Genomic DNA, 14,489 nt, shown 5'->3' with positions numbered 1-14,489 from the left:
GAAAACAGTCACATCCTCCTTCCATGGAATCCTCAGGCTGGAGCTCATAGCTCTTCCGTTAATGGTTACCAGACTAGAAATAGACAAGATCTTCAGTGAGAAGCATATGGCTCCTTTCCATTAAAAAAAGTGCATTAGAACTTTCTGATAACTATCAGCAATAACAAAAATTACCTCCAGGGATGTCTCCAAGGGAAGATACAGATCCCCCCCCCCCCCCCGGAAATGATGGCCGCTTTCTTAGAGTTATGCGTGGTCTTGGTAGTTAAGGTTAGGGATGGAATAAATAATACATTTGGAGAAGTGGCATTAATTTGGATCGATCCATGTGCACCCTGCAGCCTAAAGTAACAAACCTAAACGGTTCAGATTCTAGGCAAACCACTCTTCCCATCAGCTCCTGCTTCATATTTGAAGGAGCCCCCACCTCACACCCTGCTGTGTTCCAGTTTGGGTTCCCCCTGCCCCACCCTGGAGAAACTTTAATTTTAAAATTCAAAGCCATAATAATGCTGCTGGTGGAAAATAAACCAGACTACCTTCTGTTTTACATAAGAGTTTTCCAGGGGCAGCTCCTCAGAGCAATGCTGTCCCTGGCCAGCTTCAATTCCTGAAAAAGACACACGAAGCACATTGTTCAGAGACACACGTCATTTTTTTAAATGCAGTTTAAAAAACACACCATGGAGGGGGAGAACAATGGATATATTTTCCCTGCTAATATAGTTGACTTCCTTCCGAATATGTCCCTTCCTTTCCTCCAATCCTTCCTGTCACTTGGGGAATTCTAGTCTTCTTGCCTGAAGAATAAATCATTCTTTTTCAGACAATAATCTCTTATCTGAATATCAGCAATGGAGGCTGGCCCACTGGGGCAAAGGGGGCAGCTCCCCACCAAGCACAGTTTGCCCTGCCACATCAGCCTGCCTTATTCCTTTTAACCAGGCCAAGGGGTAGTCCTGACTGTCAGTTTTGTGCAATGCTATTTGTCTAGAAAAAGAGGTGCCTGAACTCACCACAAATGCCTCTCTTGTTCTCTTATAATAGCAATGACACCCATCTGAGAGGGGCAGGGCTGAGTTCCAGTGAGTTCCAGCTGACTGAAAAAACTGTTGGGATACTGCCAGGGAGACAAAGTCCATCATGGCCCCCAAGCCGGCTGCCGGACGATCCATCGATCTCCCGTAAATACAGTATCAGCAATTAGCGACACGAGTTTCTAGAAATAGCTTGCCACATTCCAGAGCTCATGCACACTCTATCAGCAGATAATTCACAGCAGAAGTTGCACGCAGGAGAGCATTATTTACAAGTTTATTCAGCGTTGGTCAGAACAAAGAAAAACATGACTGCCTGCATCAGTGTCTCCAGACACAGAGAGAGAAACGAAAGCAATAGAAAACGTAAACTTCCTGTGAACAGGAAATGCGCAGACTCTGTGACTCACAAAGCCTGCTCCCTTTTAGGGTGGAACGGAAATATCCTAACAAAAACCACCCTGGTTTTGTGGAAGATTAGCAGCCAAGCCTAACAAATTCATGAGAAAGAGCTAATAACGCAGTGCTGTCTTGCTGATAGGCAGCTACTCAGACCATAAAAATACAATTGGTAGAGAGGCTTCTGTGTGATGTCATTTCCCCTCCTCTCCTGGAGAGGAAGGAGCACATAGTCCTTCCTGTTCCTTTTTCTCTTCCTTTGACCAGCTTTGGATGCTGGTAAGTAAGTAAATCTTATTTTTAAACTTACTTTACAAGTTGCTGCCTGGTTATTTGTTAAGCGGGGTAAGAAGGGGGAAGCCAGCTTACTTCCTTAGCTGTGCTTGCTCAAAACAAGGCTTTGCAGCTTAATTCCTATGCTTTTATTTTTTTTCTTCCAAGGATGGGGTTTTAAAAGTCTGTTCAACCTACACACGTGCACGCCTGGAGAGATAAATTGCAATTAATATATCCTCTCCTACCTATTGAAACCCATCCCTCAAGCTTCCTCCTCCTCAGTTTCAGCATTGCCATCAGAGAACACCATAGGGAGGAGCAGGGGGCAACACTAGAATTGCCTGGGAAATATTCCTACGGTGTGGGGAGGGATACTGCTGGAACAATCAAGGGGCAAACCTTTCCACCTGCCCTGCCCTACCTCTGCAAATGTTTATCCCTGTATAACTGCTCCATAAAAACAAGCAGAAGAAATGCTCATTAAAGACCAAGCAAAGTCTAACTACCCTGTAAGCATTGTGCAAGCAAATCGGGAAGAATGTTGAACGAGCAGGTCATCTGGAGGAGCCCAGAGGAGCCCAGTTCCAGTCTGAGAGCTGGTCACAGCATTCTGCACCAGCCGCAGGGTCAGATTCAAGTAGATAGTTGCTCTAGCAGAAGCCAGTGCAATGAGTCCCGCTAGTGCAACTGGCTTTTGCCCCTTCTCCTCCCCTTGTGCATTCCCAATAGGCTCAATGGGGGGGGGGGTGTAGAACCTCCCAGAACAGTGCAGAAGGGGGAGAAGAGGGGAAGTCCTTCCATCAGGCAAGCAGAAACATTTGCACTGACGGAGCGATCTCCTTTGAATTCCCCCTGCAGTTGCCAGTCAGGTTTCAAAGGCAGACCCACACAGAGTGCATTACAGGAATCCACACATGACGCGGTGTTGCCACTACCAAGACATGCTGCCTTTCCACCACACCTTAGAACAGTATATCTGTTTTTATTTAGATCAAGCTGTGTTCTGCAGCCACATTCTGTCTATTCCTTAGTGACTCATTGTCTTAATTTTCACTCATTTGATGCTAGTGATAATACATAATACCAGCAAAGTGGTGTTTGTTTATCCTGACCTGAAGCCATGATGTTGTCAGAAGAAACTGATATGGGAGGTGCCAAGGAGAAAGAGCTGCTTTGGAGAAGGAACTTCACCTTTGCTTTGAATTGTCAGTACATCAAATGGAAATTTCCCTTTTTGAAGTGAGTTTTCTTTTCATCTCTCTCCTTTAAAAAGAAAAAACAACCCACACCCCCAAGTAAGTAGATAGCTTGCTTTCATTCGCGAGTAAATGATCTGTTACTGTTTACAGTCTGGAAGTGGCAGAGGAAAATACCTACTAATGTTCCACACTGCTGAGTTTACGGGATGAGCACCAGAGTGGCTTGTAGCCACTGCTGGATTCGCATGATAGTTTGACATGTTGGGCTTCCTCCAGAGATCCTTGTTATTGTGCATTTGTGATTACAGTATTTGTTCTCATGATGCTATCTGGGCAGCCCCACACAACCCCATGTTCAATACTCCTGGCATCTGCAAATGTTTGGGGTGGTCACACTGCGTCAGTGCATATCCAGTCAGTGCATATCCCATAACACCCTGCTCAAACGCCATAACTTTTTATACCACAAATGTTTGGTAATACAGTGGATGCTCAGGTTGCGAATGTGATCCGTGCGGGAGGCACGTTTGCAACCGGCAGCGTTTGCAACCCGCAGTGGCACGTGCAGGTTGCGATTCGGCACTTCTGCGCATGTTCAAAGTGCGATTTAGCACTTCTGCGCATGCGTGACCACTGAAACCTAAAGTAACCCATTCTGGTATTTCCGGGTTTTGGTGCATCCATAACCCGAAAAAATGCAACCTGAAGCAACTGTAACCCAAGGTATGACTGTAAAACATTAAAAATGTTTCGTTTTTGTCCTGCTTTTGTTGCAATATAACCCCTCCCAGCAGCAACAATGTGGTAGCATTGGGAAAGCATTGCAGTACAAACCAAAGCAGAATGAACCCACCACTAATGCACCATTATTGTGTCAAAAACAGGTTGCAGAATGCACCCACATAAAATGTCATCCTGAATGAGACCTTAATCTAGTTTCTGAGCCATATTTATGCATTGCAATAGCTCCCTCATGCCCAGCATGGTTAGTATTCAGATGTATAAGCACATGCAAATGCAACATCAGGGTACCAACCTGTTTACTTCAGGAAGTAAAATGTCTTGGGCTGGCCTTGTGTATGAGCTTGCTGAGAGAGGGAGCAACAATTCTGGTCACCAGCAGTAATGATAAACCTCTTTGAAGTGGACTCTCTGCCCCTAAAAGCCCATTGTGAATTGAGACACTTTCCCACACATCACAAAAGAATGCAGGACTTCTCACTTCCTGTCCGGTGGGAGAGACAGAGCCTGCTTTGGCCTCCAATACCTTTGGCAAGCTCAAGGCAGGACTCAGGGAATGGGTGGGCCTCAGTTCTGCAAGGGTCTTTGCAGAGGTACACTCAGGGTAGACCTTAAGAGACAGAAATCCAATGACACTTTCAGCAGAAGGGCTCCTAAACACTGCAGAGTTGGATCCCAGTTGCCATAGTGGCCCCAAGGAATAGAGGGCAACCAGCGGTAGCCCAGAACTTGTGGTTGCCAGGAATGCAAAGAGAGAAGGGGCATGTTGCAAAAGCATGCGGTCTGCAGGAGCGTTCGTTGAATAGCTGGAGGCTGGTTCTCAGTTCATGGAATTTCAAACGGATGTAATTATCACTTGGATGAGGTTCAGGTCTTAGAGGAGCTGCCAGGTCTTTCATGAGAGAATGAATCCCTCCCATGGAGAAACCGTAGAAGAAAGGGAAGAAGAAAAGAATGGATGGGTTTGATTTTCCCATTTGGGCGTCGTCTCAAGGTTCTGTCTGAAACAAGGTACCTCCTGCACTATTCAATATGGAGGTGCCAAGTGGAACTGGAAGAAACAGTTGCCATGCAGAGTTCCAGAGTTCAGAGTTCCAGCCATCTTCCAGACTACTCCATTTCATTACTCGCTCCCTCTTGGTTCTCCATGCCATCAATCGGCATTACAGGTCTACTGAACATGCTCAGTCTTCATTGAGCTCCCCTACCCCCAAAGTTTGGTCATAGTTCTGCAAGCTTTGGTACTCCCCCAAAACCTGCTGATACTCCCTCTTTCATGTGAGTGATGCTTTCTTGCCTACTGGCACTTGGGGAATTGAGACCACATTCATATATGATAGATAGATAGATAGATAGATAGATAGATAGATAGATAGATAGAGTGGTTTCTTCATAGCAGTATTCTTTTGTCTTCTAGTTGTGGGGGGAAATGAAGTTAGTGTAAAAAGAAATCTGGCAAACAAATTTTTGGGGAGCAGATCCGTCTCACATGAAAAAGATTCTTCAAGCCTTATTTCAGATTTCCAGGGACATACGTTCTGTGTGGATACAAAAATGAATTCCTTTTGAAGCTTACCCTGCTCATTCCCAAGTTCTAAATAGATATTGAGTGACTAATTACTTTTGAGTGCTTTATTACGGCTCCTTCTGTTTTTCTTTGGCCGTTTACTGACACTGAGTAATGCAACTTGAAAGGAGCTAGTTATTCCTGAGGGGGAAGTCAACTTTATAAGCTATTAGGGGTTTCAAAACAATCTCATGGCTCGGATTATACATCTTTAAAATAGTGATAGTATCAAAGTGCTGGTTGATTTGTAATTTAATGGGGATTTATTTTTCTTTTTTACCCATGTTTGATAGATAGATTAAAGTGTGCAGAAAGCTGATAAAATTATTGAGCATGTGTCTAAGAATATCTGTGAAGTATTTTTATGGTAACCAGTAATCACACCACATGGAGAAACATCTCCTGGTCTGTTTTTATTAAAACATTAATTCCAAGAGTGACAAGTTGGATCACTATCTTTCAAAGTTTGGTAATGATATGCTCTGCAGACTTTGAAGAAAACCTTTGTCTAGACAAAAGACATCTTAGGAAAGATTTCAAAATGTACAGTTTATCTGAAACCTCTGCTGACTTTGTTGCATTTATGGCTGGAATTATCTGTATTTGGGAGATCTTTAGGGGCCAATATACTGTGCTTTCTCAGGGTTTTGGCATTTGAACTGCAAGAAAGCAGATCAAATTGACAAAATGCAATCTACCGAAAGTTAGTCTTAACCTTGGCTTAACACGCCATACATTTAAAGAGCATTTCCCCTCCCACAAAGAATTGTGGGAACTGTAGTTTACTGTTCAGAGCTTTAATTCCAAGCACACTCAACAAACTACAGTTCCCAATATTCTTTGGGAGAGGAAATGTGCTTTAAATGTATGGTATGAATACAACCATGGCCCCATTGAAAGTAACAGAAGTTCATACTCCTCTGATTCTAGCACACCCTCACTGTGCTCCCACATGAGATAAGCCACAATCCAAATCTATCTTTTATCTAGCCTGTTGTTTGTTATGTGTTTTGACGTATTTCCCCCCCAAACCAGCTTTGATCTGAATTAGGGAGAGCGGGGGCCAGAGAGATAGCTCTGAACTTGGAGACGGAGAATGGGCTTTGGATTCCCCCTCCCCACCACTCCAAGGCCCCTGCTCTGACATTGCAACATTGGTGGGGCAGAATAAGGGGGGAAGGCCAGAGGAAGGTTTGGATCCATAGTCTTCTCAGTCCCCCAGCATGCCTCCAAACCAGGTATTGACACCAGCCCAGGGGCTAGTGCAGTTTCTTCCAATGTATTATTATTTAAAATAATTTATTTGGTTTTTTAATGGAAAGAAGCACAATAATGCTATTCCACCCACACACCAGTCTTACGGGTGACAGCCCTGCTGGGGTTGGACGAAGCAGTTCCTTCCTTCCAGATTTAGGTCTGCAGGCTAAGAAACGGTGCTCCGGCTGGCCCACCCACAATACCTCTTTAGTCTGGCTTTTGACACTTGAGATGTATATTTCAGGACCCCCCCTTATTTCTATGACAGTAAGTTGTTTTAAACTGTTTTTAATGTTGTGCTTTAATTGATGTAACCCACACTAGGACTCTAGGGTGAAAGGCAGGTAAATTGTAATAATACTGTAATCACAAGGCATTAAAAGTAACCAAAAAGACACCCAGAAAAGGTTGTTCGTTATATGCATAAAGCTAGAATGCTTGGGTAAGAGTCAGTGACTTCCTTTCATGTAGCTAAAAGGTAATATTGCGCTTTTTGCAATCCAGCAGTGTATAATTTTTAGGAAACAAATGAACAGTACTAAGGCAAGTTGGCTTCTGAATGATGTAGCCAGGATTATTTCCTATAACCATCTTCAAGAGTAGGTCTGGGGAATCCTATCCCTGGGGCCAAATGCCTCTCTTTCTCTGGCTCCCAGAATTCTCTCCAGGCCACACCTCTGCACACCCTCTCCCTAAACCACATCCCTCACCAACTCTGCTTTGATCCCTCATTGTGGGTCCTTGACTTCTGAAACAGTGGTACCCCGGGTTAAGTACTTAATTCGTTCTGGAGGTCCATTCTTAGCCTGAAACGGTTCTTAACCTAAAGCACCACTTTAGCCAATAGGGCCTCCCGCTGCTGCTGCACCGCCGGAGCACGATTTCTGTTCTCATCCTGAAGCAAAGTTCTTAACCCGAGGTACTATTTCTGGGTTAGTGGAGTCTGTAACCTGAAGCGTATGTAACCCGAGGTACCACTGTATTGCCTGGATGGAGGACAGAGGAGTGTGAGAGTGCTGTACAAAGGCAACATTTACATTCATTGGCCCACCCCCTGGGTCTCCAGCAGGCTGCCCAGAAAGGAGGCAGCCCCCAAAGGGGCTCTTTTCAAGAACTTCCACTACCATGAGGCTTAGTGGTTTGCTTCTTCCAGTGACTCTGTTGCTGCTGCTGCTCCTGCTGCTGCTGTTACTACTACTAAAGCTAATAACGAAGATAATTACACTTGTCTAAGGCTTTTCATCTTTATGGCACTTAGCTACCAATTTTGCCTCAGAACGTTCCTGTTGTGCTTCTGAATGTAAATGTCCATTAGTCATAGGCGATGAAAGGCAGCTTCAGCACGGCTGTTTAAGTGTAAAATGTGATTCGCGCCACACACACAACCTCACTCCCAGGTAGTCCACGTTAATCCAGGATAAACACCACCCTTAGCATTGTACACAAAATTGTGGGTGTGACTTGGAATCCTCACTTTAGATATAATGCAACAAAACAGTGGTAGAAACCCACTCTTGAGCTACACTGCTTACGGATACAGGTGGGCACAGTGAGGTAATTTTAGGGCTTATCCACGATGTTTGCCCAACTGCTTTCCCCTGGGAAAACCTGCAATTTAGCACTGAATTAGAGCAAATGGCAGTCAAGTTCCCCATGGATTGTCTTTGTTCTGAGTGGTTTTCTGGGGAGAAGAAGTGGGGCAAAGACAAAACTGCTTGGATCTGTGCTTCTAAGCATAGGACAAGCGGATGTATGGATGAACCCTTGTACTCTAGACATAATGGTTTTAGGGAGCCCCTTCCCAGTGATGGCTGGCACCTATTGGAACTGGTAAGGCAGAAGGCCGGAAGATCAACAGTAGGTGGAGCCAGAGCTAATGACAGGCAGATCCAGCTAAGGCCGATTACACATTACTCTGGCTCCAGTGCACTCCCATGGTGGCATTTGAAGCGTTTCTCCTCAAACTACCTTCCATCCAATTAAAAAGCGGAGGTTTACGCATTTCAGATATCAGGCGACAACTTCATTGAATAGAAAGGTGTAGAGAAACAAACCGGGTAATATGTGCACAGCTCAGTAAAACGCGACTTGAAATGCAGCAGGAGGAAACGACCTCACTGAGCTTTAAGCCACTAACATGTCCATGCCCTAAATCTAGTTTTGTTCCCATCCTCCTCTTTGCTGAGTTGTACAGAGAGCACCACTGAGGCTGCACATACACCATACAGTTTGCTCTGTCTCAGCTTCTGCCAACCCAGCAGTTCAGAAGCACACCAGTGCAAGTAGATAAATAGGTACCGCTGCGGCAGGAAGGTAAACAGTGTTTCCGTGCGCTCTGGCTTCTGTCATGGTGTCCCATTGCACCAGAGGCGGTTTAGTCATGCTGGCCACATGACCCGGAAAGCTGTCTGTGGACAAACACCGGCTCCCTCGGCCTGAAAAGCGAGATGAGTGCCACAGCCCCCAAGTTGCCTTTGACTGGACTTAGCCGTCCAGGGGCTTTTTACCATTTTTTTAAAAAAAAATTTTTACAGATAAAGCACAATTTCAACAAAACTTGGTTGAAGGCAGGCTGGTTGAAATTGTGCAAGCTAAATCCAAGGCAAGGTAGAGATCTTAAAAGCTCTTTTTGTACCTGGTTTGCTTGGGGTTACCTGGCAAGAGCTTTTAAGCTCTCTCTACCTTGTTTGAGGGCAAGGCCTGCTCAGTGCACCGGCTCTGGGATGCAAACGATAGTGCACTGTAACCCAACAACCGGTAAACTTGAGTTTGTGTTTGCCCTCCAGAGTGATTGGCTTGATCCTGGTTTGCAGTTTTGGGTTGCATGGCAAGTGATAATCACAGTTTGGTGATGTGGATGGAACAACAAAGTATAGCTGGTGCTGAAAGGTAAATAACTTAATCTGAGCACACAATGAAAGGAGAGAGCAGGAGTTAGCATTAGAGAGGCCATGAGCCCATGGTAGGTTCTCAGTTATCTAAGTCATGACTTTGAAGGGCCAAAACATTAAATTCAACCATAGCACATTTAGGCTTTATATTTTAGCAAGTATTTCTAATCTTTAAAATGCCCACATTTTCATACAGAAGATGTGGGGTTTTTTCCTGTAGAATTCCACTGGTGAAATTTTAATTACGCAGAATAATTATTTATTCAAATTCACTTTGTGACCCTCCCCAATAGAACAACTCCCATTAGTTAATCACATACAAGTTGCTTGTTTGTTTAGACTTCTGATCACCTATTTATTTTGGATATCATCCACCAACAAACCACACCAAATGGAGTGTTTTTTTCTTCCTGTTTTCCTTCTCTCACTCTTACATGCTAGCGTGTTGGCATATTTCACAGTGGCAAACCTACATTTTGGGGGGCCCTGAAACTTGAACTGTCCTGGGGGACCGCTTCACAACCAGCAATGAGGTCTGGGTAATAACTGTTACCTGCTTCAGTGGGGTTGTTCCACAACAGATCACCACATTAAAAGAACAAAACTATTACATCTCAGATTTTGATTAAAATTGGTGCTCTGGATTATCTCACATGTCAAAGTCATTGGTGTGAATAAGATTTTTTAAGCGACTAAAGTCGTTTCTGGGGCCCTTCTGGGATTGAGGACCCTGAAGCTTAATTAGTTTCATAGTAGATCTGCCCCAATATTTGACACACATGCACATGGAATCCGTCTCACAGTAACTGATGTTATTTTCCCGAGGCACCGCAACAGAAGCAAAATAGATCATGTTTCTAAATTAGAATTATCTATAATGAAATAATAGCTAAACGTATGTTAATGATAAAATGTGCACTGATTCTAAAGGGACTTTGGGTTGGTTGTTAACTGACTTATTACTTAAATAAGTGTCTGTAAGGATGACATCATCACTATTATTATGACATTCATTGAAATCACAGCCTGATGAAACATAATGGAATCTCTGTTCTCATTTTCCAGCCTCCAAACACCTTGGATGAAAATGCCCCGATGTGTGTGGGATTAAATGTGTTTCAATGCCATTCTAATCAATGGAATAAGTATATCACAATGAATTTAAGTTCCATTGAAATCATGATATTTGTGGCTTTAGTCCCATGGATTTCAATGAGGCTCAAGCTCAACTAACTTTCTCTGGATCGGGGTGAATATGTATTTAGGAAAAAATGTCCTACTAATTATTTATCATATATGAATACCCACATATAGATATCTTGAAACCAACTGTTTCACTTGGTTTTATTGTTCCCTTTGGCTGACAGACAGAACAAAGATCACAGAAAGTGAGGAATATTTCAGATTTCAAAAAACAAGGTCAGTTATTATTTCCCTCTCTGCTCTCTCACACACAGTTGTTAATAGCATAAATAAGAAAACAATAGGAACAAAAAGGAAACATTTTAGGAAGAATACAGATTTTTTTTTTCTTCCTATGGCCAAAAACTGACCAGAACAAGTAATGAAGATACCTTTTTCATCCCTTTGCTGGGGACTAGTTTTGTCCTTTGAAAAACAATGTAGCTCTTTAATATTAATAGTTAAAAGGCAGGCTTGAAGAAGGTGTCCATTTCTGAAGATGTTTTCTTAACTGCAGACTTCTTCAAATTCGCTATAGGGCGATGAAGCCAATGAAGTTTTCGATTCTCCATCACTGTTGCATTCCCTTCTTAAGCTAAGATCAGAAGCACCAGTGGCCTCTGCAGCTGGGACTGCTATTTTAGGAATTGTCCCTAAAGGCTGATGGTCCAGCAAATTCTGGAGGTGTTTGATATAAGTGATGGCAGCTCTCAAAGTCTCCACCTTGCTGAGACGCTTGTCAGCAAACTCCTTGGGCAGGTGGTCTCGGAGGCGCGTGTAGCCCTCATTCACACAACGAACCCGTTGCCTCTCCCTCTCGTTCCTCTTTCGAATGAAGGCAGGCTCAAAAGAGTAGTCATAGACTCCTACGTACCCAGAAAAGGGCAAGTAAGAGAACCTTCCTGAATATCCACCGCAGGCTTGGTGGTCCCAGTATGCTGGGTCAAAATGGAAAGGAACACCAAATGGTTCTCGGAGTGGTAACCCATGGGAGCTGGGGTGGCCGTTTCCGAGGGATGCTGGCCCTGAGAATGAGATCCTGTTCAGTAGCCCCTCGTCGCTATTACTTCCCATTTTGAAGTGATGCTGTGCCAACGTCCAACACGGGCTCTACGGAGTTAATCCATTGATGAGAAGGCCAAATGGACCAGATATATCTTTGTGGTGGTCAGAACAGTAGTATACGCCCAAGGTTTCTTTTGTAGCAGCAGCAACGATTCCAGAAAGCCGCTGTTGTGTCTGGATATCAGCTCTGCTCCTGGATCTGTTATTATAGAGGTAGGATGGCTTCTAATTTATAAGCAGGCTTCTAGGACCATCACTCCACACGTTAAACCCAGGTTTTCCTCTGATCTTCATATTTCAAAAGATAATGAGAGGGTTCCTGTGTTCCTTTTCTCCTAGCTTGGATGTGTGACTATAGAGGCAAAGCCAAACATAAATAATCTTCCAGGCTGTAAACACTCCTCATGTATTGTAATCCATAGTGCCCTTTGATATTACCCATCTCCAAAAGGATGGGTAACTTGAAAAGTTTACAGGCAGCTGCCAAGTGTTGCCAGAGCTCCTCCTTCTCAAGAAGCAAGGATCTCCTGTCTGCTGAAAAATTAGCCAAGGGCTTTCGATACCAAAAATCCAAAGGGGGTAAGGTCAGCCTTTCTGGCTTCCGCTGTTCTAAAGAAACTGAAGAAGCTTATAGAAAAGTTTGCAAACTTATACCATTATCTGACTACTTTGGGATGAAGAGTGGGGGGGGGGGGGGTAGTAGGATTCGGAGATATAGAAAATCAAGGGAAAGAGTGCTCCCTTGTGGTTGAAAGCTGTCAGGTGAAGCATGTGCTTTGCAAACACCAGAGGGGCTGTGAACACAATCTGGTTTACTCTACATTCAATGCATTCTTACCACTGGTTTGTGAAGCTGTGAACACACAGTGTTAACCATAATCCACATCTTTGCTGCGGTTTCTTGTGAAATGCTGCATTTTGATGTGTTTTCCCCCAAACCAGCTTCAATCCAATTTGAAAACACAAGCCATATGAAGACATCCACACTGCCTCTCCACCCGCTGGTGTGGACAGACAGGTGAGTTGAAAATACATCCCTCTGTATGGATGTGTACAACACATCATGCAAAAGTTTGAAACACAGCAGAGGGAAATTACCTCGCTGCATTTTAAGGTGATAATGTGTACAAAGTCGGGGATTGTTTTGTTTTCTGGTGTGTTTGTGCAACAGCTAAAAAGGAAATATGGAAGCACAGTGGGTGGTTATGGGGTTATGGGAAGTCCAGGAGGAGGACGCTCTCCCACTCGTGATCCCCAGTTACCAGTATTTAAAGGAGAAGAGGATGACAGAGGACAAGATGGTTGGATAGTGTTCTTGAAACTGCCAGCATGAGTTTGACCAAACTGCGGGAGGCAGTGGAAGACAGGAGTGCCTGGCATGCTGTGGTCCATGGGGTCACGAAGAGTCAGACATGACTAAACAACAACAACAAAGGTATACAGCTCTGATACTGTAGAGAGTATACCCATACACAGTCTAGTAGTAGCTGCTGGTTAATAGTGCAAATAACTTAAGCTGCAGTGGGACCATGTTCTCCAAACCCTTCAGCCAGAAGTCAATTGCCAGAATTACATTTCATTATTGTAGTGTAAACTCTCTCTCTCTTTCTCTAGATATTAGACGCCCTACTTCAGTGTAGACTGTACACTCACCTGCTACTCCTGAGCTGAATTCTAGCCCACGATCAAGATGATTACATTTTCCATTTAAAAAAAAAGGTTTATAAATGTTTGCAAGAAAATTAATGTAAGCATAAAGGTGTCATCTTGTGAGATTAGAGAAAATGATATGGTCTTTTTCTTTTTGCAAGCGGTACAAAGAAAATAGTCTTGAACAGGTTTGTGGAGCACTCTATCGCCCCCAAGAAATGAAAGTAATTACTCTGGAGTGTAAAATGCCCCATTGGGCATGTCATCTCTTGCTTATGAAGGGGGGTGGGGGAGAGCAAGAACCGGCTATCCAGGCTGTAATATACAAAAAGAAAAAGAAAGCCCACAAGCAATTTCATTGTGCCAGATATTAATCTGAACAAGGCTAGTCCTGTTTCAGAATAGGCAATACTTACCAAGGACTAACTTCTCTCTGAAGTTAGCAGGCACGTTTCTGAGCAAATATGCATTGCATTGCATCTTGGCCCCCACATTCTTCTGTGTTCCTAATACCCTAGTTTCCTTTTTGGATGAAATCCTAGCTGTGCTTAACAAAATATGATGAGAGAGGGAGGGCGAGGAACTTGCCTTGCTTTATTTTAGTAGAGCTGGGTTTCACCATTCAACCCCTTTCATATATATATATGATATAATGGATCGGTAGCGGCAGAGCACATGATTTGTGTGCAGAGGGTCCCAGTTCAGTCCGCAGCATCTCCAGGTAGAGATGGGAAAGATTCCTGCCTGAATCCCCAGACACAGAGATGTTGCCATCCAGTGCAGACATCTCAGTACTGAGCCAGCAAACATCTCAGTACTGAGCCAGCATAAGGCTGCTGCCTCTGTTCCTAATCCTAGTAAATTCTTAGCAGTGGAATCCTTTCACACAGCAATATAAATCATAATTAACTTCATCAAGCCACACCTGGAAAGAAGGGTAAATGGTTATTTAGTTGTTAACCAAAGTGGTTAAAGATAGGAAAGGTGCATTACACTGCAACAAACCGTTGAGGGAAGTAACATTTGATTCCTACTGTGCCTGAGCATTATTTAGCTGAGCAAATTCACATTCCATACCAGGTAATTATGAGCTTTGGCAACAAAAATTCATTAACAGGGAAGGATCAAAGTATGTTGTTGGGAGCTCCCAAGTGTAAATTTTCGGATTTCCCTCCCTACTTTGATTGTAAATCTTGCATTTATTTTGTTGTTATATTTATCTTTT

General features: G+C 43.6%; 1 protein-coding gene and 1 long non-coding RNA gene across 3 annotated transcripts; one reads left to right on the top strand and one right to left on the bottom strand.

Moving 5' to 3' along the window:
• Nucleotides 1-1,654: 1,654 nt before the first annotated feature.
• LOC308457721 lies at nt 1,655-14,063 on the top strand. 2 transcript variants are annotated; one of them, XR_013977078.1, is made up of 4 exons: nt 1,655-1,715; nt 2,781-2,951; nt 10,735-10,786; nt 13,229-14,063. It is a non-coding gene; the product is annotated as an uncharacterized lncRNA (long non-coding RNA). The 2 variants fall into 2 exon arrangements; XR_013977079.1 differs by lacking the exon at nt 1,655-1,715 and having other exon boundaries at nt 2,708-2,951.
• Nucleotides 10,700-12,542, bottom strand: ASCL4 (achaete-scute family bHLH transcription factor 4). The gene has a single exon (XM_080971839.1). It carries the CDS (start codon nt 11,621-11,623, stop codon nt 11,057-11,059), a length of 567 nt encoding a protein of 188 aa, XP_080827965.1. The 5' UTR covers nt 11,624-12,542; the 3' UTR covers nt 10,700-11,056.
• Nucleotides 14,064-14,489: the final 426 nt, after the last annotated feature.

The sequence above is a fragment of the Podarcis pityusensis genome (genome assembly GCF_964106645.2).
Source record: "Podarcis pityusensis genome assembly, chromosome: 10".
NCBI lineage: Eukaryota > Metazoa > Chordata > Lepidosauria > Squamata > Lacertidae > Podarcis > Podarcis pityusensis.
The sequence above is the reverse complement of the archived record's forward strand: the minus strand, read 5'-3'. Positions and strand labels throughout refer to the sequence as shown.